General features: G+C 37.0%; 1 protein-coding gene across 1 annotated transcript; it reads left to right on the forward strand.

Annotated features, from left to right (window-relative positions):
• The first annotated feature begins 16,497 nt into the window (after positions 1–16,497).
• LOC141695724 (uncharacterized) lies at positions 16,498–16,884 on the forward strand. The gene has a single exon (XM_074499948.1). The coding sequence runs from the start codon at positions 16,498–16,500 to the stop codon at positions 16,882–16,884; it is 387 nt and encodes a 128-aa protein (XP_074356049.1).
• The last annotated feature ends 6,886 nt before the right edge of the window (positions 16,885–23,770 follow it).

Raw genomic sequence — 23,770 nt, forward strand, 5'->3', positions numbered from 1 at the left:
TATGGCACGCTTGAATCGGAGTTCGATAACGCCTTCGTTCGTGCGTTTGATTTTCAAGAACGTAACGTTTAATTAGGGTTTTCTCTGTATTTCACTGGATTTTATGACTGATTATGATTATATGAATAAAATGAAATAATAAAAGGGCTATATATATTTATGAAATATTTGATCATGTTGGATCGATAAATTAGTTACTTAGCCGCTAAGTAACTGCAAAAATGATCCGTTTTGATACCTGTATTGGATAATTATCCAAACCGGAATTCTTATAAAACACTTTATACGAAAATAACGTAATAATATCCCGTCTTTTGAGAATACGGGTTTTGTTGGTCTATCGAATTGATTATCGTATCAAAAATTTTGCACCGAGACGCGTACGGGTCAAACCGTAATCCGGATCAAAAAAGTCAAAACACGGAAAATGTCCGGAATTATAAGATCGGGTTAGGAAGGAGTTTTCCGAAGAGTTTCGGATTGTAAAAACGTAAAAATGGTTGAGGTTGGACGATTCCCGGCTTTATAAAATAGTTTTGTAATTATTCGGAAAATAATTAATAACTTAATATAAAATCATATAATACTCCAAAAATTACCAGAAAAATACCTTAATTATCTATATTTTATTTTGGACATAATAAAATTAACGTACCTAGACTTTACCACATATAAACATCCATATAATAATACCAATCATCAGATAATTCACCAAAAATCACATAATAATCATTTATTGATAAAAAAAATTACACATCATATCCCGGATATTACAGTTCCTATAGCTTCACACAGCGCTACGGGCAATGGATCGGGGACACGTCCTCATGACAGAGATTACGTTCGAATTCAGGAAAGGTTGCAAAACAACGATGAGTTACCGATGCATGGCCAGGAGGGACCTCGTGGGCAAGGGGATGTTCAAAATCAAAATGGTAATATGCCACAACCGCAGCCTCAAGGAGAGGGGCGGCAAGATCCACCGGTACACCCGGGGGGTAACCAAGGGGAACAACAATGGATTGTGGAGCAACCCAAACAAATCAATGTTCAAACCATTCCTAAAGTTGGAACGTTTAACGTGAATGATCTAAAGAGGCTGCTCAACCATCTGGAAGGAGGAAGGGTTACGATAACTGCACAAGCTCCATCCCCCTTCTCTGATGTTGTAAGGGAAGCATAGTTACCCGTTGATTACAGGAACACAATCAATAACTTGCGTTTTTCTAGAAACTCTGACCCCTTGGAGTTCTTGGGACGTTTTAACATAGAAATGGATGTATACCAAGTACCTGATTTGGCATGGTATCATCTTTTGGCAGCCACCTTTAGAGAATGTGCTCAATAGTGGTTCCCGAAACTTGGTCCAGGTATTATCACGTCTTGGGAACAAATGAAAACTTTATTTTTGACTCAGCTTCAAAGCACGGTGAAGTATACTCCACCTGCTCCCACACTGGAAAATGTGAAACAAAAGGAAGGAGCAATCTTGACTTTATACTTCAAAAGGTTCAATGCAGAGTCTACCTTGGTAAGAGGTATAACGGACGAGATGCTGAAAATACTTCTTATAGATGGTCTGCATGTGGGGAAAGATTTTTGGAAACATCTGCAAGGAAAAGACCCTGTATCATTAGCTGACGTACTTGCGTAGGCCGAATCCTTCAAGGCGATCGAACGGTCGCTCGCTGATACCAGAAATAATGATAACACCCCAACTCAAAGGGGCGAGCTAAGATGAGGGATAGGTCTGTAAGTCCAGAATATCGACGTAATGCTCAGAGCCCCAATAGGGTAAATGCCACGAGCATGCAGAGAGAGTGGAGTCCACCGTCAAATTATGAAAAGAGGGTAAACAATTATACTCCCTTGGCTGCATCCATTGATCACATCTTTAGAGTAAACAAGGACAGGGGAATCTTTAAGAAACTAGAACGCTTGACCTCCTGAAAGAGTAGAGACAAGAAGAAATACTACGAGTACCATGAGTCTGCCGGGCATGATAATCATGAATGTCATCATTTAAGGGATAAAATTAAAGAATTGATCAAAGCTGGGTATCTGGGAGAATGGATCGACAAGGTGAAATGACGCAGGGGAAACGATGACAAGGGCAAAGATGAGAGGCATCCCCTATAAGCCGATGTTGATGAAAAGCCAGCAGATGTCAAGTTCCAAAGAGCTGGAAGTATTAGGGAAATTTTTGGAAGACATCAATTTATTGGTGATAGTAATCGAGCTTTGGAGAGAAATGCAAGGGAAGCGCGACATCAACCACTCACCAACATTCATAGCTTGAAGGATAGACCACCAAAAATATTTAAATGAGAGTCTTCTGATATTACTTTCAGAGAAAGTGAGTCAAGATGGGTGCATCATCCCCATAACGACGCGTTGGTGATAACCATGCTTATTGGGACAATGAACGTGCATCGGGTTTTCCTGGACAACGGGAGCTCCGCAAACATCTTGTACTACAGCACATACAAAAAATTGGGTTTCCCAGACAGTGATATGAATTTTGAAGATGCACATGTCTATGGCTTTACCGAAGAAGCAGTGAGGGTTATGGGTTCGATTAGACTTCCTGTTACACTCGGGGAAGGGGCCATGTTTATTACTCAAATGATAGAATTCAAAGTGTTGGATCATGAATCCGTGCATAATGTGTTGGTGGACAGACCTTGGTTATGAGCCTTCAAAATGATAACCTCGATACATCACTTGATGATAAAGTTCCCTACACCCAACGGAGTAGGCAACATGAGGGGATCACAGTATGAATCACGTAATTGCTATCACAAGGCTGTTAAGGAATTCCGCATGAGAAGGTATGAAGGGAAAGACCTTCCCGAAGAGGATACGACAGATATCCAAATAAAGCCAAATGGGGAAGTTCACGCCCATTATTTTGTAGAGGATCCGGAGGAAGAAAAACCTCATATGACAGATACCTCTTTTTTGGTGTTGGGGAATGTTTCGAGAATTTATAGTATGGAAAAAGTAATGATAAATCATGAAGGGGATGTTGTATAAAGGGAGTTAATGGAGAAAAATTAGAAGGGGGGAGTGAAACCTTTTAAAGTTTGAAATGTGATCCCAAGGTGGATGCTCCTCGAAAGAAAAAGGCGCCCTTGGAGAGTGAACATGTGCATGAGGTTGATGCTCCTCCAAAGAAGGACACGCCCTCTACAATGTATAAAAGTATGCTTTGTCCTGAGGTGGATGCTCCTGCTTATAAGGACGCGCCCTCAAGTACAGGAATGGAATTGGAAGACCCCCGAGACTTTGATTTCAATTTGGATCCTAGGATCTCAATGCCCGCTGAGAAAATAGGGCCAGCTGAGGACACAATATCTATCCCTATCAATAAAGTCAAAATTCACTAGAGAACTCAGAGACATCGACAAGTTAATTTTTGACTACAGAACTCTGAGACATTGACAAGTTAAATTTTGACTAGAAAACTCTGAGATATCGACAAGTTAAATTTGACTAGAGACCTCTGAGATATCGACAAGTCAAGAAGCTACTAGTGAACTAAGAGTTATCGATCAGTCAAAATGAAGATGTGAAGACTAGAGATCTCGACAAGCCAAAATTCTCTTATAGAGAACTGAAGACCTCTACAAGCTAAACTAAATATAGAGTACCAGAGATCTCGATAAGCCAATATACTTATAGAGATGTCAAGTGTTCTATAGACCTAAACTGGAGATCTCGAGGTACAATCTCAAAATACAAAGTTGCAGATCAGTTTAATATCCAAGATACACAATCAACAAACAATCCAACAGCTGGATTGACGAGTCTACAAAAAGTAGCTTGAAAAATGTGCTAGATCAATGGCAAAGGTTAAGTGACAGAGGAAGATTAAAGTGAACACGGGATGCTAAGCCAGAATTGGAAGATCTACTTTTCTATAAATAAAAATGACAAGCGACAGTTTAGAAAAGCTAATAGCATATCTTATTACACACAGTGTAAACCAACAGTTAACTAAGTTATAAAGTTAACACTGGTCCTAAGTCAGTTGTAACAATTTAGATAGAAATCTTGTAACACTCTCAAGGAGAAGCTAAGCTATTTAACATCAAAGAGCCTAGAAATTTTATAGCAAGACATTCTTAATTTTAATACAAAATTAAGTGATTTTTGAAAAGATCTGTGTTCCTTATTCTTGCATGTTTAAATTCCTGCAGTAACACATTTCTACAAGATTAAATTTAATTTGTTCAACCAAGCCAAAAATATTCAAGAAAAGCCTAAAACAGTAAAACACATTCACCCCCCCCTTTGTATTATTCATTTCCTAACAAGTTGTATCAGAGCAAAATCTGAAAGTAAACAGATAAAAGATCTTGGAAGAATGAATACACAGAAAATCAGTAGCATCAAAATTCCTACCTTTGACAAAGCTTACTACATTCTTTGGAAAAAGAAAATGATGCTGTTTATCAGGATGGCCAATCCACTCTACATTCAGATCCTTAAGAATGGACCCTTCATTCCTATGGTTAGAGTTGAGGAATCTACAGATGGAGACATGGTCATCCCAGCTCATTTTTCTCCAAAAGATCCTTTTGAGTATTCTGACCCTGAAAAGGAGAAAGTCTCCCTACATAGTAGCTTGCAATTAATATTGATTGAGTCACTAGACAATGTGATGTACAACAACATTATCAACTGTGACACTACCAAGCAAATATGGGAAAAGATTGAGATACTCTGTGAAAGAACTGAAGAAGTTAGGTCAAACCAAAGAAGAATATTGATTTCACAGTATGAGGGTTTTATGGCAAAGCCAAAGGAAAGTATTACTGATGTGTTTGAAAAGTTTAACAAGCTGATAAATGATTTGCAGCTTCATGACAAATATTATGAAGCTGAAGAAGTGAACCTGAAGTTCTTGCTTACTATCCCTGATCATTTGAAACAGAAAATCTCAGCAATTAGGGAAGGAAGAGACTTAAGTAGGATAACACTGGAAGTTCTATATGGAATTCTCAAAACATATGAACTTGAAATGATTCAGAGAAAATCATTGAGATCTGACCAAGGACATGTTGTAGATGGTTCAAGTGCTTTAATTATCAATGAAAGCCAAACATCGACTGATGAATCAAGATCTCAAATACCAGTTGCCTCAACAAATGAGCAAAGAACAAATGATTCACAGGAACAAGTCATTCTGGAATTAGAAAAAGATGAGTTCTACACTCTTGAAGAACTGGATGAGATAGATCAGTCAATGGCCTATTTGGCTAGAAAATTCTCTAATATTAGAGTAAAGAAGCCAAGATACTTCAGGAGTAAAGGATAAACTTTCAATAAAGACAGCAGCTGGAAAGAAAAAGGGAAGTACAATTCTGATAGCAAGAATGACTACAAAACTGGATCTGTTGACAGATCTAATATTAGATGCTTCAATTGTGATGAACAAGGCCACTTTGCTACAGAACGCAGGAAACCCAAGAAAGCAAAGAAAGACAAGGCTTATCTTGAACTTGAAGCAAAGTATGAAGCTCTTCTAAGGAAATAACAAAGTAAAGCTCATATTGCAGAGGGTAAAAGTTGGGATGACTCTGAGAATGATGAAGATGAAGAATTTGGTATTATGCACTCATGGCTTTGGAGCAAGGTGAATCACCCTCATCAAAAGCACAGACACCAACTCTTACTACTATTGATTTAAATATGAATCAATATAAGGAAACTGTTGAAATGATGAGCACATAAATGTTTCACATTCACACAAGCATGGTTATTGCTAATGAAGAAGTTAGCAGATTGACAAAGATAAATGAGAAGCTTGAAAGTGAGAAGCAAGAAACTGAATTGTTGTTGGTGGAGCTTGAAGCTTTAAAATAAGAAAATGCTTATCTAAAGAACAAGCTCAAGCGTTCAAATGAAATTGAAGTAGTGCTAAGGGAGAAGCTGGAAAAGAATGAAGTGAAGATGAAATCTTTCATAAATGCATCTGAACTAGTCGGACAGTATCATGAGAAGAATAAGCCATGTGAACACATTGATATTGGCCATGACTATGATGCCATGAATGATAAAAAGAAGACTATAGGTGACAAAGGGAAAGCAAAGAAAACTGAGAATGCTCCAACCTTTTTGAAAGAGATTAATGCACCTATATTCAAAGCATGTGAAGTCAACTTCAGTGAAGAATAATTGATTATAAAGGAAGAAATTGTTGATGAAGTTAAAGAGAAGAAAATTAAAGAATCAGTTCAGTCTTCCAATACTAAAGAGAAGCTCATTAACAAACAAAGTCCCAAGACTCCTGTTAAAGAAACCAAAACTGAAGATGTAAGAAAGAAAAGGAAAAATAGAAATGGGAAAATAGGGATAAACAAAAGCAATAATTTTGCTTATGTTGCCAATGCTCCTAGAAAGAAGTGTGAAAAGTGTGGCTCTGAAAATCATCTAACTCACCTTTGTAAAAAGGTTGTTAGCAATCCAACTGAAGGAACTTGCAAATACAATAAAGCAAATTGAAATGATCCATATTCATTCTGTGACAAGTTTGATTGCATTCCTTGCAACTTGAAAGTAATGAAGAGTTGCCACAAACTGAGAGTAGACCTTAAAAAAATAAGAAATGAGTCCACATCAGAAGGAAAATATGTATAACAGTCATTGAATTCTATTTTTCTAAAACAACTCATTCTACTTCTGCTGAACAAGTTACTAAGAAGAAACTACCCAATACTGTTTGGGTTTCCATTGTGTGCAAGGCATAGTATAGAGAGTCATCTGGATCATAGATAGTGGTTGTTCCAGGCATATGATAGGTGATAAGGCCCTGCTATTACAGTTTGAGAAGAAAGCTGGCCCTTTGGTGACCTTTGAAGACAACAGTAAAGGATTCACAATGGGATATGGCAAGATTGTTTCCGAAAATATTGTCTTTGATGATGTAGCACTGGTAGCTGGTCTTGAAGTGAATCTTCTCAGAGTTAGCAAATTTGCAGACAAAGACCTTAAGTCTTACTCAACAAAGAAAAATGCATTGTTATCAGCAAGAAAACTAGTGAAGTTGTTCTGAAAGGAGTAAGGAAAGGAATCTTGTTTGTTGCAGAGTTTGACTCAACAAATAAGGATGGTGTTTGTTGCTTCTACACCAAGGCATGAGAAGAAGTAAACAAGCTATGGCATAAAAATCCATCTCACTTGAATTTCAAGGAAATTAACACCTTGTCAAAAAGGAGTTAGTAAGAGACATGCCTAAGTTGGAGTTTTCTCAAGTTGAAGTTTTGTAGTCTGTCAGAAAAGAAAAATAAAAAACTACTCAACAGGAAAATCATGAAAATGGAAGCTCATCTCATACACCTGAATTTAATTGCACAAACTCAAGGGGAGAAAGAAGATTTTCAGATACTTTGTGGAAACTCCAAACTTGGGATTATGGTATCCTAAAGGAACTGGTTTTGAAGCTGTTGATTACACAGATGCAGATTTTGCTGAATGCAGGGTTGACATAAAGAGAACTAGTGGAAGCTGTCAATTTCTTAGACAAAGAATTGTATCCTGGTATAGCAAGAAACAACAATCTGTATCAACTTCTACAGATGAAGCTGAATATTGTTCCTACAGAAAAACAATTAGCTGACATTTTTACTAAACCTTTGGATAAAGCAACATTCACTAGACTTGTAGGTAAAATTGGAATGCTTAACGCTTCATCCTAAGCTAAGAACTCAGCTAATGTTTTGCAACAGATTAGTCTCCAGTAAATCAAAATTAATTTGATTAAATTGGAAATTAACTGAAATATGAATTATAAATATTTCAGAAATCTCTGCATATTTGTTTTTCAAATTCAAACTCAACTGGGAATTTTTCAAATTCTAAGTAAACTACTCAGTTTTTAATTTACATTCTTAATATGTAAAATTAACACAAGGCAGAATTACAAAAACCAAAAGTATATAAAGAACTGAGTTCTCGATAAGTCAAATTGACTACTCGACAAGTCATTTTAGGACTTATCGAGTGAGTCCTTGATAAGTCAATTACTGACTTCTCGAGTGACTTCTTGATAGGTTTAATATGACTTATCGATAAGTCTTTGTAGAGTTCTTTAGTAGTGTCAATTCACGGAGTTCTCTACAAGTGTAATTTTTGACTTATCAATAACTCAGAACTGAAATAATTTAATTTAATAAATTATTTTGATAAAATACTTTTGGAAATTTTATTCTAATTTTATTTTGAATTTATTCAAATAAAAGTTGTAATTAATTCAGTCCACTTTTTGGACAAACTGGGTATTTATCTGACATCTCGATAAGTCAATTTTGAGTTCTTTAAAAGAGTAATTTAAAATGACTTCTCGATATGTATTTCATTTCTTAAAATGACTTCTCGATAGACAAACTCCAATCGTCTATTTTTGAGTTCTCGACAAGTCATTTACTTTTACTATAAATATCTAGACTTCTCGATACATGCACATACTTACAAATTTCGAGATCTAAATTGACCTAGCCTTTCAAGCAAAAACCCATTTCTCACTCGTCTCTACTCCTTTCTCAAAAATTCTTCTTCCCCATTCTCTCTTACTAAACTACAATGACACAAACCACTATTAGAGCAACTATCCAGAGAAAGGAATAAACTTCTTGGCTTTTACTGATGCTAACCAAGCCCCTGACAGTTTCAAGGGGTTTGTGAAATTTCTGTCTGAATCTTACATTGCAGGAGCCTTGACTGCTAATCCAGTGTTGTACCTAGCTGTGTTGCATGCTTTTTGGACTACAGCTCTGGTGAGGACTATGATGCATGATGATGATGTATCCTTGGTAGTGACTTGCTCAGTTGGAGATCAACAAATTGAGTTTAATGAGCAGGATGTGAACCTAGCTTTGGGACTGCCTACTACAAATCTGGTGGAGGTACCAGCTCCTGATGAGCTGATTGAGTGTCTGGACTTCATCAACTATGGAGGAAGAATCAACTTATCAAGCCCAAACAGAACTAATCTAATGAAGGAGTGGTCATTCATTTTTGATTCAGTGGTGAGAGCCTTTACATGCAGGAAGACAGGATATGACAACATTTCAAGTGTGGTGCAAAAGCTAGTGTATTCAATTGCTCACAACAGACACTTGAATGTTGGCCTGCTGATCCTGGAAGAACTTGCAACCAGGCTAACTATGCCCCTGTCAGCTAAAGATAAGGAAATTTTCTTCCCTAGATTTATTATGTCCACTTTAAATAATAAAATAGCAGACATACACCTACTGAATGGTATAGATAGTACTAAATTAGGAAATTGTAAGCAAGTGTCCAAAATAATATTTGGCTCACTTACTACAATGAATAAGGTCAATGTAAGTCTGAAAATCACTCCATTTATGGTGGAGAGGTTTAGGACATACCCTTATCATATGCCTAATATGAGATCTAATGTACAATTTAGCACAGCTATGATTACTGAACCTGTGGAAGTACAAACACAGGAACACCAATAGGGATCTTCCCAAGCTGCAACTATTCTTTCAAAACCCTTAAAAGCTAGGGAACCAACCACCTCATCTTCTCAAAAGGATGAGGTGAGTAAAAAGAAGAGAAAGGGGATAAACCTAGCTGTGATAACTGAGAGTGGTGAGGAGAGAGCTGAAAGAGAGAAACCTCTGGTCAAAAGATCCAAAAGGAGTAAACAAACTGAGTTGACCACTCTACCCTCCTCTACATCTTCCCAATAAGATGCAATTGTAAAAACAACCAGGAGTGAGTCTGCACAGCCAGCACAAAAAGCACTTCAAGTGTATTATAGAAGAAACAAGGAAGGCACACACTGTGAGGACACATCACTTGAAGCTCCTTCATCTATTCATGGGGAGTTTCTAACACTCACAAATGGGCAACAAATTCTTATAACTAAAATTTCTTCTATTCTAACTCCACTTGAATCCACTTCTCAAGTGCAACAAAAATCAAATGACTTAGCTCAAGAAGCTTTGCTCACCACCCAGACACTCCATTTAGATGGTGAGAGGCTACATGCTGGGGTAGACCTTGATGACATCATCACAAACATGGGGGATTCATCAGTTTTTACTGAAGACCCCATGGATACTTCTAATGCACCTTCATGTGCAAAACAGTCTTCACAGACTGAAAGGTTTGAGGGTAGTACTCCTGAGGGGGAGTTATCTAAATCCTCTCCAATTCAATTGGAGGTTCCTCATGTAGGGACAACTCCCCTCACAACCCTAGCAGAAATTGCCTTTGCAGATGAAGCTAGGAGTACAATTACCCATGATCCTGTCATAGGGGAGGCAAGTATAAAATATTCAAGTGCCAGTGTGTTGCAAGACATACAAGGGTTTGAGGATGGTATACATGACAGTAACCCAGTCAAATCCCCTCCAATTCAATTGGAGGTTCCCACTACAAGTGGAGGACAACACATTGTCATAACCACAGAGCAATCTGTGAGTCAAACTGTGACCCCAGTCACAGGTGTTTCTGATGAATCATCCACCTCACAACCTCAACAACCTCACATACTCTCTCAGTGGCTACAAGAATCTGCTTCTCAACCAACTTCTATAGATGATCTACTAGTAGAGCAGATATCTGGACTGGCCAACATCTCACAGCATCTCCTGACTTCAAATATGAGCAACTAGGACTATCAAGCTATCATGCTTTCTTACAATGAAGGGGTTGAGGAGAAAAAGGAGAAAATTGTCAATGATGCTGAGCAAGATGGAAATGTGGATGCATGGCTGTCTGATGATTTTGCCTTGGAGATTAATCAAGTTCTGGATGGATTCAGAGAAGAGTATGTCACTATTCTGGGAAGCAATGCAAAAGACTTGAGTCCAGAAGCTGTCTATGATGCCATTACAAATGTATACAAAGCTCGGCTCAAAGCATTTCATCTATTTGGTAAAGCTCTTGAAATCAAGCTTACTGGCCATGAAGACAGAATAAAAAAATTGGTGAATGAGAAGATGGACAAGATCATACCATCTCAAGAGCATATCTCTTTTAAATTCAAGCATTTTACTGAGCAAATGACTAGGATGGATCTTGCCTCTATTGAGAAGGAAGTCAAAAACCTCAAACTATCTTTCACCAATCTCCATACAGTGATCCAGAAACAAATTACTCACTCAAATGAGACCAAGGTCCAGCTGGACCAACTTCACCAGAGCAGATATAAGCCTTCAGCTTTGCTAATGGAAGGGATCAAATAGGTTGTAGAAGAACACCTTGACACATTTAACAGCTCTTATCAGCCTGAATCCACTTCAACAAATCTGCAAATTCAGTCTTTACAAGGTCAAATCACAGCATTACAAGACTCCAACTCTTCTTTCACTGCACAAGTTCAGGCCTTGACATCTCTTTTCAAGAGTCAACAAACAGATATCCAAACCCTGGTGGACTCACATAAGCATCTTCAAATGCAGAATTCTATAGCTTTGGGATCCATCATGGGAAAACTCAACGTACCACTACCTTCTCTACCTGAACAACTCAGGCCTGGAATTCCTACTCCCCTTCTAATGCCTGTCAACAAGACTAAGGGGGAGATAGAGGCTAGGTTGACACGATCAAGGTCATCTCAACAGCAAGTCCAGGGTGTTGAAAAGAAATCTAAAGAAGTTGATCTTGACATGGAGAGACTTATTAGGTCTGCTGAAGGACCTAGTCTGAGTAGAGAGTTTGAAGAACTACTCAAAGCCTTATAAGCTTCTCTCAACAACAATCACTTCACATATAAAAAGGCCCCGGACAAGATAATCAATTTCATAAGAGTGATCAAGGTCAATAAGAACAACTTTATGGAAGAGAAGATAGTTGTTAATACAAATTACTCAGGGATAGACAGATGTATGCAGATGTCCCGCAATTGCCTTATCTCAAGGAAGGAATCTGAGTTAGATATCTTTATCAGCAAAGTTAGAGTTATAACTCGTGAAGATACCATGCTATTAACTGCACTGAGAGATGCTCAAGTAGCTGCCTTTCATGAAGCATATCTACAGCCAAGTAAGGGTATAGCATACATCTGTCCAACCACCAGACAATTCAGACATTTCAATATCCTCAAAGACTAAGTCATGAGCAACAAGAAGCTTATCATGATCCTAGGAACTAGCTTAAAAGCTAAGAAAAACAAGAACAATGATGATATGGACATGATAAAGCTACTGAGGAGATATCTGCAAAATACAGAAGCCAACTTGCTCAAAACACAGTTCAACAAGGATGACTTGGATGAGGATGAGCAGAAGAAGAATGATCAAAATCCTTCTAGCTCAAATCCTAGTCAGTCCAGTAAGCCATCTGGGAGCAAGGGTGGAGAGAAGAAAAAGGAGGATGACAAGAACGATGAAGAAAAGAAGAGAAGAGGTGAGAGGAAGAGCAGAAAGCCTCATGATGATTCAGAAACTCAGAAAACCCTAAAAATCCAAACACAACCAACTCAAACCTCAGCTCAACCTACAACATCACCTATCTCAAACATTAAACCTTCCCAACCATCTAAGTCAAAATTTCTGTATAAACAAACAACAAATTCTTTCCTAAAAATTCCAATCACCTCAGGCCAAACTAATCTCAAGAAAATGACAAACCTACCTTTAGCTAAACCTTCACTAAAATTCAAGCACAAATCTATTGGGAGAAAGCCTAAGAAAGTCAAGCCTGTAAAAAAAGTGGAAGTCACTGAAAGGGCCATCTGGAAGTGTTTTAAAGAATCTGACTTTCTACCTCTAAATTGGTGCATCTCAGATGAAGACCATTTCCAACATCTAGCTGAGGAAATTGTTAGAGTCTGGATTATATCCCTGAGAGAAGTTATAATTTTATTTTAAGGATGGCACATTCACTCTTCTAGATAAAAAGTTAATGGATTTTTTGGCTCCCACAGAAATTAAGAGAGTGATAAGTTTGTTTAAAGACAAGGATACTGCTACAAGGGCATGGAGATCATCTCTAGCTGAATGGTTGATTGAAAGGAAGGAAACCAAGAAAAGAGATGAGGCTGAAGCTGAAGAAAGAAGAAGGAGGCATGATGAAGAAATAGACATGAACATAAAAAGATCAGACGAGTTGAAAGCAAAAGGAATGAGCAGAATTTATAAAGATGGGAGATTCCTAAACATCAGAGCTGGTGGATTCTCAAGATTCTGCATAGAGGTTCTGGACCAAGGTTATCCTAAGGCAGCAAGACAAAAACTTGTAGAAGCTCTAAGTGGAACACCTATCATAGAAGAACTTGAAATTCTTGACAAATTGAAGGATCAACTTAGAGAAGAATCAGATGTAAAAACTGTCTTTACCCGAGTCTTGTAATCATTGAACCTTGTGAATCTTATGTTGTACAAGTTGTAATTTTATCAATCTTTATATATTAATTTTATTCTCCATCATTTTAAACTTGGGGTTAGTCTTGTTAACAGGCATGTATTTGTGTTAAGCAATCTTCTCACAAATTGGGGGAGATTGTTGTAAAAGACATGCCTGCACTTTAACAAGACTAAGACATTTTATCAACCCTAAGTAAGTTGTATTGTTATATTAATCTGTATTTTGTACTTGTAACATTTAAAGTCTGTAAAAATGTCAAAGTAGCAGACTGGAGACTTTTTCTATAAACAATGTCAAGCTTAAGAATTCTATCTGGAAGAAGATCAAGAAGATCATGCCTCCGAAGAATTATGAAGAATCTTGGAGTTGAACAAATCTGTTTTAGGAAAAATACTCTAAGTCAAGATCTCTACAAGTCATAGATTTAATGTTATAGAGAAGTCATTCGAGAACTCCAGACTAGCTTATCGAGAAGTCAGGAAAGCTACTAGAGAACTCAGAAAGATATCGACAAGCCAAATTGAAGAACTGAAGATTGGAGATATCGACAAGTCATTTCTTCACTAGAGAACTCAGAGTTATCGACAAGTCTACATTTAGTAGAGAACTCTGAGTTATTGATAAGTTTAAGTCTACTAGAGAACTCAGAGATATCGATAAGTCAAAATTCACTAGAGAACTCAGAGACATCGACAAGTTAAATTTTGACTAGAGAACTCTGAGACATCGATAAGTTAAATTTTGACTAGAAAACTCTGAGATATCAACAAGTTAAATTTGACTAGAGAACTCTGAGATATCGACAAGTCAAGAGGCTACTAGAGAACTAAGAGTTATCGATAAGTCAAAGTGAAGATGTGAAGACTAGAGATCTCGACAAGCCAAAATTCTCTTATAGAGAACTGAAGACCTCTACAAGCCAAACTAAATATAGAGTACTGGAGATCTCGACTAGCCAATATACTTATCGAGATATCAAGTATTTTATAGACCTAAACTGGATATCTCGAGGTACAATCTCAAAGTACAAAGTTGCAGATCAATTCAATATCTAAGATACACAATCAACAAACAATCCAACAGCTGGATTGACAAGTCTACAAAAAGCAGCTTAAAGAATGTGCAAGATCAATGGCAAAGATTAACTGACAGAGGAAGATTAAAGTGAACACGGGATGCTAAAGATATGCTAAGCCAGAAACGGAAGATCTAATTTTCTATAAATAGAAATGACAAGTGACAGTTTAGAAAAGCTAATAACATGTCTTATTACACACTGTGTAAACCAGCAGTTAACTAAGTTATAAATTTAACACTGGTGCTAAGTCAGTTGTAACAATTTAGATAGAAATCTTGTAACACTCTCAGGGAGAAGCTAAGCTCTTTAACATCAAAGAGCCTAAAAATTTCGTAGCAAAACATTCTTAATTTTAATACAAAATTAAGTGAGTTTTGAAAAGATCTGTGTTCCTTATTCTTGCATGTTTAAATTCATGCAGTAACACATTTCTACAAGATTAAATTTACTTTGTTCAACGAAGCTAAAAATATTCAAGAAAAGCCTAAAACCAGTAAAATACATTCACCCCCCCCCCCCTCTGTGTATTATTCATTTCCTAACATGAAGGATTTTAAAAAGGGCTGTGGAATTGGGGCAGTTGGACTTAGAATACATGCCTCGTGCCACAATCAAAGGACAAGCTCTAGCTAATTTCCTATAGGAGTTTGATTCTGAAATTGATGATAAAGTTCTGGTGGAATTGCATCCTCCATGTCCTGAGCATATATTAAACTTATTACCAAAAGAAGAGCTTCCACACCAATGGTAGATTTTGCATGTGGATGGAGCAATTAACAATGACAGGCGCAGATATAGTGCTTGTGTTTTCGGAAGGTCATCATCTGATGAGCGCAATCCACTTTAAAGTTCTATGCTACGAACAATGATGCAGAATATGAAGCTCTAATCAATGGCCTGAAGATTGCTTTATAAATGGGGGTACAAAATTAATTGTAAAAAGTGATTCAGAGTTGGTGGTAAACCAGGTGAATGGTGGATTTCAAGCTTGAGGGCCACGAACGGAGTTGTATTTAAGGTGCACAGTACGGTTGATTGGGAAGTTCAAGGAGGTTAGAATGGAATGTGTACCACGAGAGAAGAACATCAAGGCAGATGCTCTGGCAAAAATGGGGTCTCAGCAGGAAGCAGTGCTATTAGGATGTATACGTTTGGAAATCCAGGAGATTCCCAGTATCCCAGAGATAGAAGTAATGCAGGTGGATGAAGCTTCTGAGGGAACATGGATGACGCCTATTCTCGCCTACATTAACAAAGGAACACTTCCTGAGGATAATTTCAAGGCTCGACGACTCCGCTACAAGGTTGCGCGGTATATGGTGTATGATGAAGTTTTGTATAAGAGAGGCTTCAATCAGCCGCTGCTCAGGTGTGTTGATAAGAAAGAAGGAAATTATATCTAGAGGGAGTTACATGAAGGAATTTGTGGCAATCACTCAGGGGGTAACTCGTTGGCAATGTAGATTTTATGCCAAGGTTATTATTGCCCAATGATGAAGGAGGATGCTACGAGTTTTGTTAGAGCATGTGATCACTGTAAACGCTTTCCAAACTACTCATCTATGCCAGCAACACTTTTGACATCTATGGTGGTTCCATGGCCATTTTCTATGTGAGGAATTGATCTGATTGGGGAATTACCAAAAGCTAAAGGAGATGTCAAGTATGTTGTTGTAGCCATTAATTACTTTACAAAGTGGGTCGAGGCCATACCATTGGCAACCATTACAGTAAAGAAAATCAAAGACTTTGTCTTCAACTCCATTGTGTGCAGATTTTGGATACCATATAAGCTTGTCTCCGACAATGGAAATCAGTTTGATAGCAAGGAGTTGCGACAGCTATATGAGGATTTGAAGATTAAAAAGGAATTTGTAGCAGTCTATCATCCACATAGTAATGGACAAATGGAGGCTGTTAACAAGATAATAAAGCATACTCTCAAGACCAAGCTAGAGGAACGCAAAGGCAATTTTCCTGAAGAACTCCCAAAGGTGTAATAGTCTTACAACACGATTCTAAGGTCTACTAGGGGAGAGTCCCCATTTATGCTCACTTACGGGTATGAGGCTATGGTTCCCGTAGAAGTTGGTTCAGGATCGCTTCGCAGAGATCGTTATGTAGAAGAAGATGCAGAAGTTTCCCAGAGACTTCATTTCAATCTTCTGGAAGAAATAAGGGAGAACTCTCAGTTAAAGCTCGCAGCGTATCAACAGCGTGCTACAAGGTATTATAATAAGAAAGTAAAGGTACAGTTGCTGAAGGTGGGAGACCTGGTGCTCAGGAAGGTTATGCCTAACACAAGAATTCTCCAGCATGGGGTGTTTGGAGCTAATTGGGAAGGACCATATAGGATAAAAGCAATCTTGTGGAAAGGGACATATCACCTTGAAGACTTGGAAGGAAAACTTGTTCTACGAGCATGGAATGCATGGCATCTCCAAAAGTATTATCAGTAAGGCGTGTCTGAGGCCCCTTACATATTATTTATGTTTTCTATTAAATTAAGCAGAGTTTTGCCTGAATCGTAGATTAGAAGAAATAAAATTCCTCCTAGCCTATGGGGGTAGTGCATGTACTATCTTACCTTAGAACTAGTTGAAGGATCTCGTATTTTAAAATAAATTCCCCACAGAGAATAGTAGCCATGGGATCGGTGCACTTTTGACACTAGAGCGCATTATTAATAAAGACTTTGAAAATTTCTTTAAGACTTGATGATTGTTGTTAATTGATCTTATTGCAAAACAAAAGGACTAATAAGTTATATCTTGAAGCGTCATCAAGGCAGGACGCGCCCTAAAAAGAAATATGTGGTGTTAACTTGCAAGAAAAATATGACGGTGCCCCCACATGATGTTGATGATAGTTTATGGCGCTTGAATCAAACTAGCAAGTAAGGTAGATGCCTCCTAATATAAGGACGCGCCCTTACATGGTAACTTTTTAAAGAGTTAACAGTAAGAAAGACTTGTGTATAAGAAAAACTAAGGGAAATTTGGATACAATTGTAGTGAGGACACGTCCTGATGCAAAGGCGCACCCTCCGTACGACTCGTTAAAAAGTTAAGGTAAAACAAAAGTGCAGCATAATTTAGTAAGGTAGATGCCTCCTGAAATGAGGATGCATCCTTACAATATAATCCCTGGTTTACAATATTAAGGCGGTAGCAGTAACATGATTTATTTATAAGGGAAATTAAGGGAAACTCGGATGCAAGTGAAATGAGGATGCATCGTCATTAGGAAGAATTTCCTATAGGTGATCTTAAGCAAAAGGAGACGCGTCTTAAGCTAAAGACGTGCCCATTATATTACTTGTTAAATAACTCTGTGAAGACATGATACCAGGAAAACAAAATATGCATGAAAAGAATTCATGATATAAAACCTTGGAAAAGTACCAGCAAACAAAATCCAGAAATGAAAAGTTATAAGATTACAAACTGCAAGGCTTAAAGGGACCTACACCCTTAAATTGTTCAGGAAACTTCATTAATAACTTAAGACATGTCCTAAGCAGGAGGCGTGTCCTGTGGTTTGTCTGATCTTTTAGAGGAGAAGGTGGAGGTTGAGCTTGGAGTGGAGAAGGCACATGAGACGCGTCATCCTCTTCCAAGCCTAGGATGATCCTTTTATTCTTAGTAGAATCTGCAACCCTGATCTTGAAATCATTCACCCACTTTTGGGTATTTTCATCAAATTAGGAAAAAGTGTATTTTGGGTCATTTTCTATGAACCCAGAACACCACTCCTCAAAGCCAGCTGCAAACCCATTCTGATACACCAGTTTCTTCTCTTCTTTCGAACCATGCAGCATGTCATCATTCAAAGTGTCAAGCTCCAACTGCATGGTGGAATTCAGAGTAGTCATTCTTGCTATTGCCTTCTCCACAGAGGTGACATGGCCCTCAAGATGTGCCTTGTCACCCTCAAGACGCGTCTTGTCTTGTTGTAACCGTAGGATCTCAGCATCTTTTTCTTTGATCAGAAAGGTTCATACTTTTCTCCAAGGATTTCATTTTATATTCAGCTTGGCTTTTGGCAGTGTCAGTTGCAGCAAGACGCACCCTCAGTCTGGCAGCCATGTTAGCACTCTGCCTTGTGTGCAAATGAAGCTTAGATGTTGCCCTTACCATAGCTTGTTGAGTTTGCTCCTCCATCTTGAAGGTCCACCCTCATACCTCTTCTTCAAAGAAAGTTTCAGAAAAGGACGTGCCCAGGTATCTGAGAACGAATGATTGATCATCTGGAATAGTCTTATGGCACTTAGAAGGCCTGTCCTCCTTTTCTGAGATATCCACCATAGTTGTGTCAATAATATTTGGAGGAGGACGGGGAACCACGACAGCTGGAAGGTCCTTAGCTTTTGGATCAGTCTTTGTAGCCGTGTGTTTAGTCCTCCCAACTTTTGGTTTTCTGGAAGCACCAATAGCAAATCCCTTGGGGAGAGAAATCATATCTGCAGAGAAACATAGTAAACATTAGTTATTGACGCGCCAAAAAGGATGACGTGTCCTATCTATGTGATTAAAAGGGAATCTGGAGGCATGGATATAGCAACTTTTCGTGAACACCAAAGTTATGCATATTTCAAAAATGGCGCGTCCTGGGAATATGATGCGACCAAGGCAAGTTGTAAATTTAAAGCAAGAAAAATATGTTAACAATGAAGCATCTTTGGTATTAGGATACTCCCTAAGAGAACTATGAAAACACGTATATGTCTTGGACAAAGTGAATATCATACATGAAAAAAAAAAATATATATATATATATACGACGCGCCCATAATGGAAGACGCATCCCAATAGGTATTCGGTTAAACAAGTGATTAAAATTAATGTTATAAAACAGATTTGAGCATGATAACAAGTAACGATTGACGCGTCCTCAATACTATGACGCGTCTAGTACGACATAAGGAAGAAAAGGTTATATGGAACATGGACGCGTCCTACAAAACTATTATAACGCATCCACTATATTATGAACTTACCTTATTTTAAATCCACTTGTCTGCTTATGTCAAGCTAAACTAGCTCTGTAGCATTAAGCCCCTTAGCTTTTTCAGAAGCTGTAAGAACGGGCTTCCCATTGAAAAAATCATGGTATTTACAAATGGAACCTACTCTTGCAGATAGATCCCCAACTTTTTTGAGGTTGGACTCTGTGACCATCTCTTTAAGGTTGAAATGCTTTTCAGCATACCTCAACACCTTTTTTGCCCTTTTCTTCCTCTTTCCAGTTAACTCTCTTTGAACCCTTTTGTCTAAAAGAAAACAGGGATATCAGAATCAAGAAAAAGGAAAGGAAATTAAGAGAAATGACGCGTCCTGAAGTGAGGACACGCCCTGCAGGTGTTACTTACTTGGCTCCAGGTTGAAACGCACACGGGCCCTCTTCACATTGTAAAAATAAAAGAAATGTTCCATCCAGTCTCGCGCATGGCTGATTTTGCCTTCATTAAAACCTTTATTGTTCAACCATTTGTTGACAACAAAGAAGTGATAACCTGGAATGGATTTCCCGATGCTGAAAAAATAGTTGAACTTCTTCATCGAGGGTGTGCCCAACTCCAGGTTGTGGTACATGATGTACAAGGCCCATGATAACTTGTATGAGTTTGGGTGTAACATCCGGGAAATATCGTATAATTATTTGTATCAATATATGATTATTATGTGAATATTATATAAATTTTTGGTGAATTATCTGATGGTTGATAATAATATTTGGATGTTTGTATATAATAAAATATGAGTATGTTAATTTTAATATGTCCAGAATAAAATATAGATAATTAAGGTATTTTTCTGGTAATTTTTGGAGTGTTATATGATTTTATAATGATTTATGAATTTATTATTTATTTTCTGAATAATTATAAAATTATTTTATAAATCCTGGAATCGTTAGACTTCACCCGTTTTTACGTTTTTACAACCCGAAATTCTTCCGAAAACTCCTTCCTAACCTAATCTGGTGATTTCGGACATTTTCTGTGTTTTGACTTTTTCGATCCGGATTCCGGTTTTACCCGTGCGCGGCCCGGCGCAAGATTTTCGATACGATAATCATTTCGGCAAATCAACAAAACCCGTTTTCTCAAAAGACGGGATATTATTACATTATTTTCGTATAAAGTGTTTTATAAAAAGCCCGGTTGGGATAATTATCCAAAACTGATGTCAAATCGGATCGTTATTCCAGTTACTTAGCGGCTAAGCAACTAATTTAACGATACAAAATGATCCAGAATGAACCGATATTTCGTAAATATAAATAGCATATTTCTTATTTCATTTTATTCGTTTACTCATTCATAACCAGTAAAAATATAGTAATTACAGAGAAAACCCCTTAAAAACGATACGTTCCCGCGAATCAAACGCACGAACGAAGGCGTTACCGAACTCCGATTTAAGCGTGTAATATATCAAAACGAAGCTCTCGAAAAGTACTTTCTGAATCAATCAACCATTTTAGTGCAGCAATTAAGGTAATTTTTTATTTATTTATTTATATTCTAATTATTTGATGATTAAATTATGAAAATTTGTTCTTGATGTTGTTGATATGAGTTGATGATTCCATCGTGTAGATAATATTTTTCTGGTCAATTTGATATATTATATGTCAAAAACCGAGTTCAGTAACATATAGAAATTGAAGTTCGATTTTTCTGAAAATTAAAAATTAGTGTTCTTGAATATTCTTGAGCTCAAATTTGGGGCTTTTAATTCTAAGGGTTATTGAACAATTTTGATAATTGATTAAGTTTCCCTGCGTGTTTTAGAGTCGATTCACATATTCATATGTACCAAACGATTCCGAGAAGTCATTAATCGAGCTAATGAATTTTCTTAAATTTTTTATTAGAATTTCTGGTTTTGCTCTTGATTCTTGGTATGTGTGATTAGAGCTATTCGATTCTATGTTTTCTGGCCTTTATTTTCGTATATGGTATGTTCGATTCGGTTAAGGAATCGGTATAAACCGAGTTCACCGGAATTTCTTGTTTAACCACCGGCTTTAATGGAGGTTATGGCCGGACTTCGTGATCGGTGGATTGGCTGTTTGAATTGGTGCCATATTTGGGTATGAAATTGAAACTGGTTTCGATTTAAACCAAAAAGCAGTCAAATCGGATGATTTTTAACCCTCGTCGGAGCCTACCGGAAGCTCGTCGGCGACGACCGGAGTCTGGCAAGGGGGAGGGGGTCACCGGAGTCCGACCCGGTTGTGTTCTTCACAACCCGGGAATCTGACACGATTTTGATTCATCTTTTTCCCAAATCCAATCACCTAAATTGTTATTGAATTTTTTATTTTAAAAATAATTCAAAAATCTATTATTTAATTTCTAAAATTCATTATTAATCCCTAAACTCATTATTATTATTCTAGAATTCATTTTAAATTCAAAAACAAATCTGATTTATTTTGTTAATTAATTTTAGTTAATTTTAATTATTTTAATTAATCAATTAATTTATATTAATTGATTAATTAACTTAATTAATTATTAATTGATTTAAATTGATTTAATAAATAGATTTAATTATTTATTTTTAATTTAAAAATTCTGAAAAATAGTTTTGGACTTTAAAATATTATTCTAAATTATTTTTAAGGCTCGATAATTATTATAAAATTATTTTAAAGTCATATTTAGGTATTCAAACCCTATTATTTAATTATTAAATGATACAGAGACCGTTTTAATTCTGAAAAATATTCAAAAATTCATAATAAATCAACCGTTCGTCTGTTTAATACAAAGCGAACACCTTTAGACTCAAAAAAATATTTTGCTTCTATTAAAAATATTTTCGAGCCTAAATTCCTTTGTATCTAAAGGACGTTTGTTTTATGGATCATTCTGAGTCAATAATTGATCGATAAAATATTCTTTTTGACCCGATTTTAATTCTAAACATATCGAGACATATCTCCTGGAAATTCAACTTATGTGCTACATGAATTATGTGACTATGTGTTATATGGGATATGTGATACGTGCCTTATGTGTTTATATGTTATGTGAACTGTGAGTCCACGTGTCGATTAAACCTTATATGATTAAAGATGATCCTTATATGTTATTATCGGGCAGGTAGATGATGAAGATAAATGTATAGACTAGACAATTATATATTATCAGTTCATTGAATAGTATTATTTGTGATAGATGCATATAATGCGAGACATTCAAAGCAAGATAGAGACTGTAGAAGTAAAGCCTGATTGCGTATAGTACTGAAACGAGTGGATTCGGAATAAAGATAAACCTAAGAGGGTAAATGATAAGAAAGGTCAAGTAGCCCATCAAGGGTAATACAGATGCGACAGGACTGAGTGATATCGCAGCTAGTTAAAGATCGGAGGATTATCAATTGAGTCAAGTATTCCTAACCTTTCTCCTAAAATACTGTAAATAATTATTCGCTCTTATTCTATGTTCTGAATAGTTAATAGTTTTATATTTCACTGCAATTACTCTTATTATGCTAGTTCTTTTCATTATTGTTCCTATAATTCGATTGTTCTCTTGAGAAAATACCCATTCGTTCGGGTTATTTGCGAACCCTGATTTGGGATGTTTGAAATCAAAATGATTTGATTTCAAAATACTCTACGGGCTGGATGGTTATTACGAGGACCAGTACTGAGCTGGATCCTATGGGTCGGGCATGGACCGGACCCTGAGGCCATAGTTGCCTGGGTAACCCATATGTTGGTTGGGTCTATGCAATTGGGTATAGATCCATACTATCTCCTGATTGATCAGCAGGTTATAGTGCATATGTTGGTTTCTAGTGTCCAGTCTAATTTATTGTTGATCTCCATTAACGGCATTCCTTTCCGAGTAGTTCACAACTACAAACTCACACCAAGATTTAATTCAAAAGGATGAAACGATTACTGTCCTTATTCGGAAAAATATGATTTATGATTAAAGGCCAATAAGGGCCAATGTTTTGTTCGCTCAACTATTTAAATATGTAAAAATGTTTTTAAAATCATTCAACCATCATTTCCAGGAGTTTTCTGATCTGATACCTGGAAACCATTTATGAAACTTGCTGGGCATTTTTGGCTCACTCTTGCTTTGTGAACTCTTATTTCTTTCAGTATCAAATGAGGGCAAAGTGAATAGCTTTTAATAGACAGCGAAAGTGGTGAGATTCCAGCTGAAGAAATTTGGAGATGTCAGAGTGATCAATACAAGGACATAAGTAATGTGGTAAGGAAATTGTATCTAGACAATATAACTTTAGAAGGTTAGATTCTTGTTTCATACTATAACCTGTAAGCGATCCTGAATATGAGGGGTTATCT

This window comes from Apium graveolens, chromosome 11 (genome assembly GCF_009905375.1).
Source record: "Apium graveolens cultivar Ventura chromosome 11, ASM990537v1, whole genome shotgun sequence".
NCBI lineage: Eukaryota > Viridiplantae > Streptophyta > Magnoliopsida > Apiales > Apiaceae > Apium > Apium graveolens.

Coding starts and splice junctions, on each gene's coding strand:
- LOC141695724 (XM_074499948.1), top strand. CDS start 16,498: ATGGTTCCCGTAGAAGTTGGTTCAGGATCGCTTCGCAGAGATCGTTAT.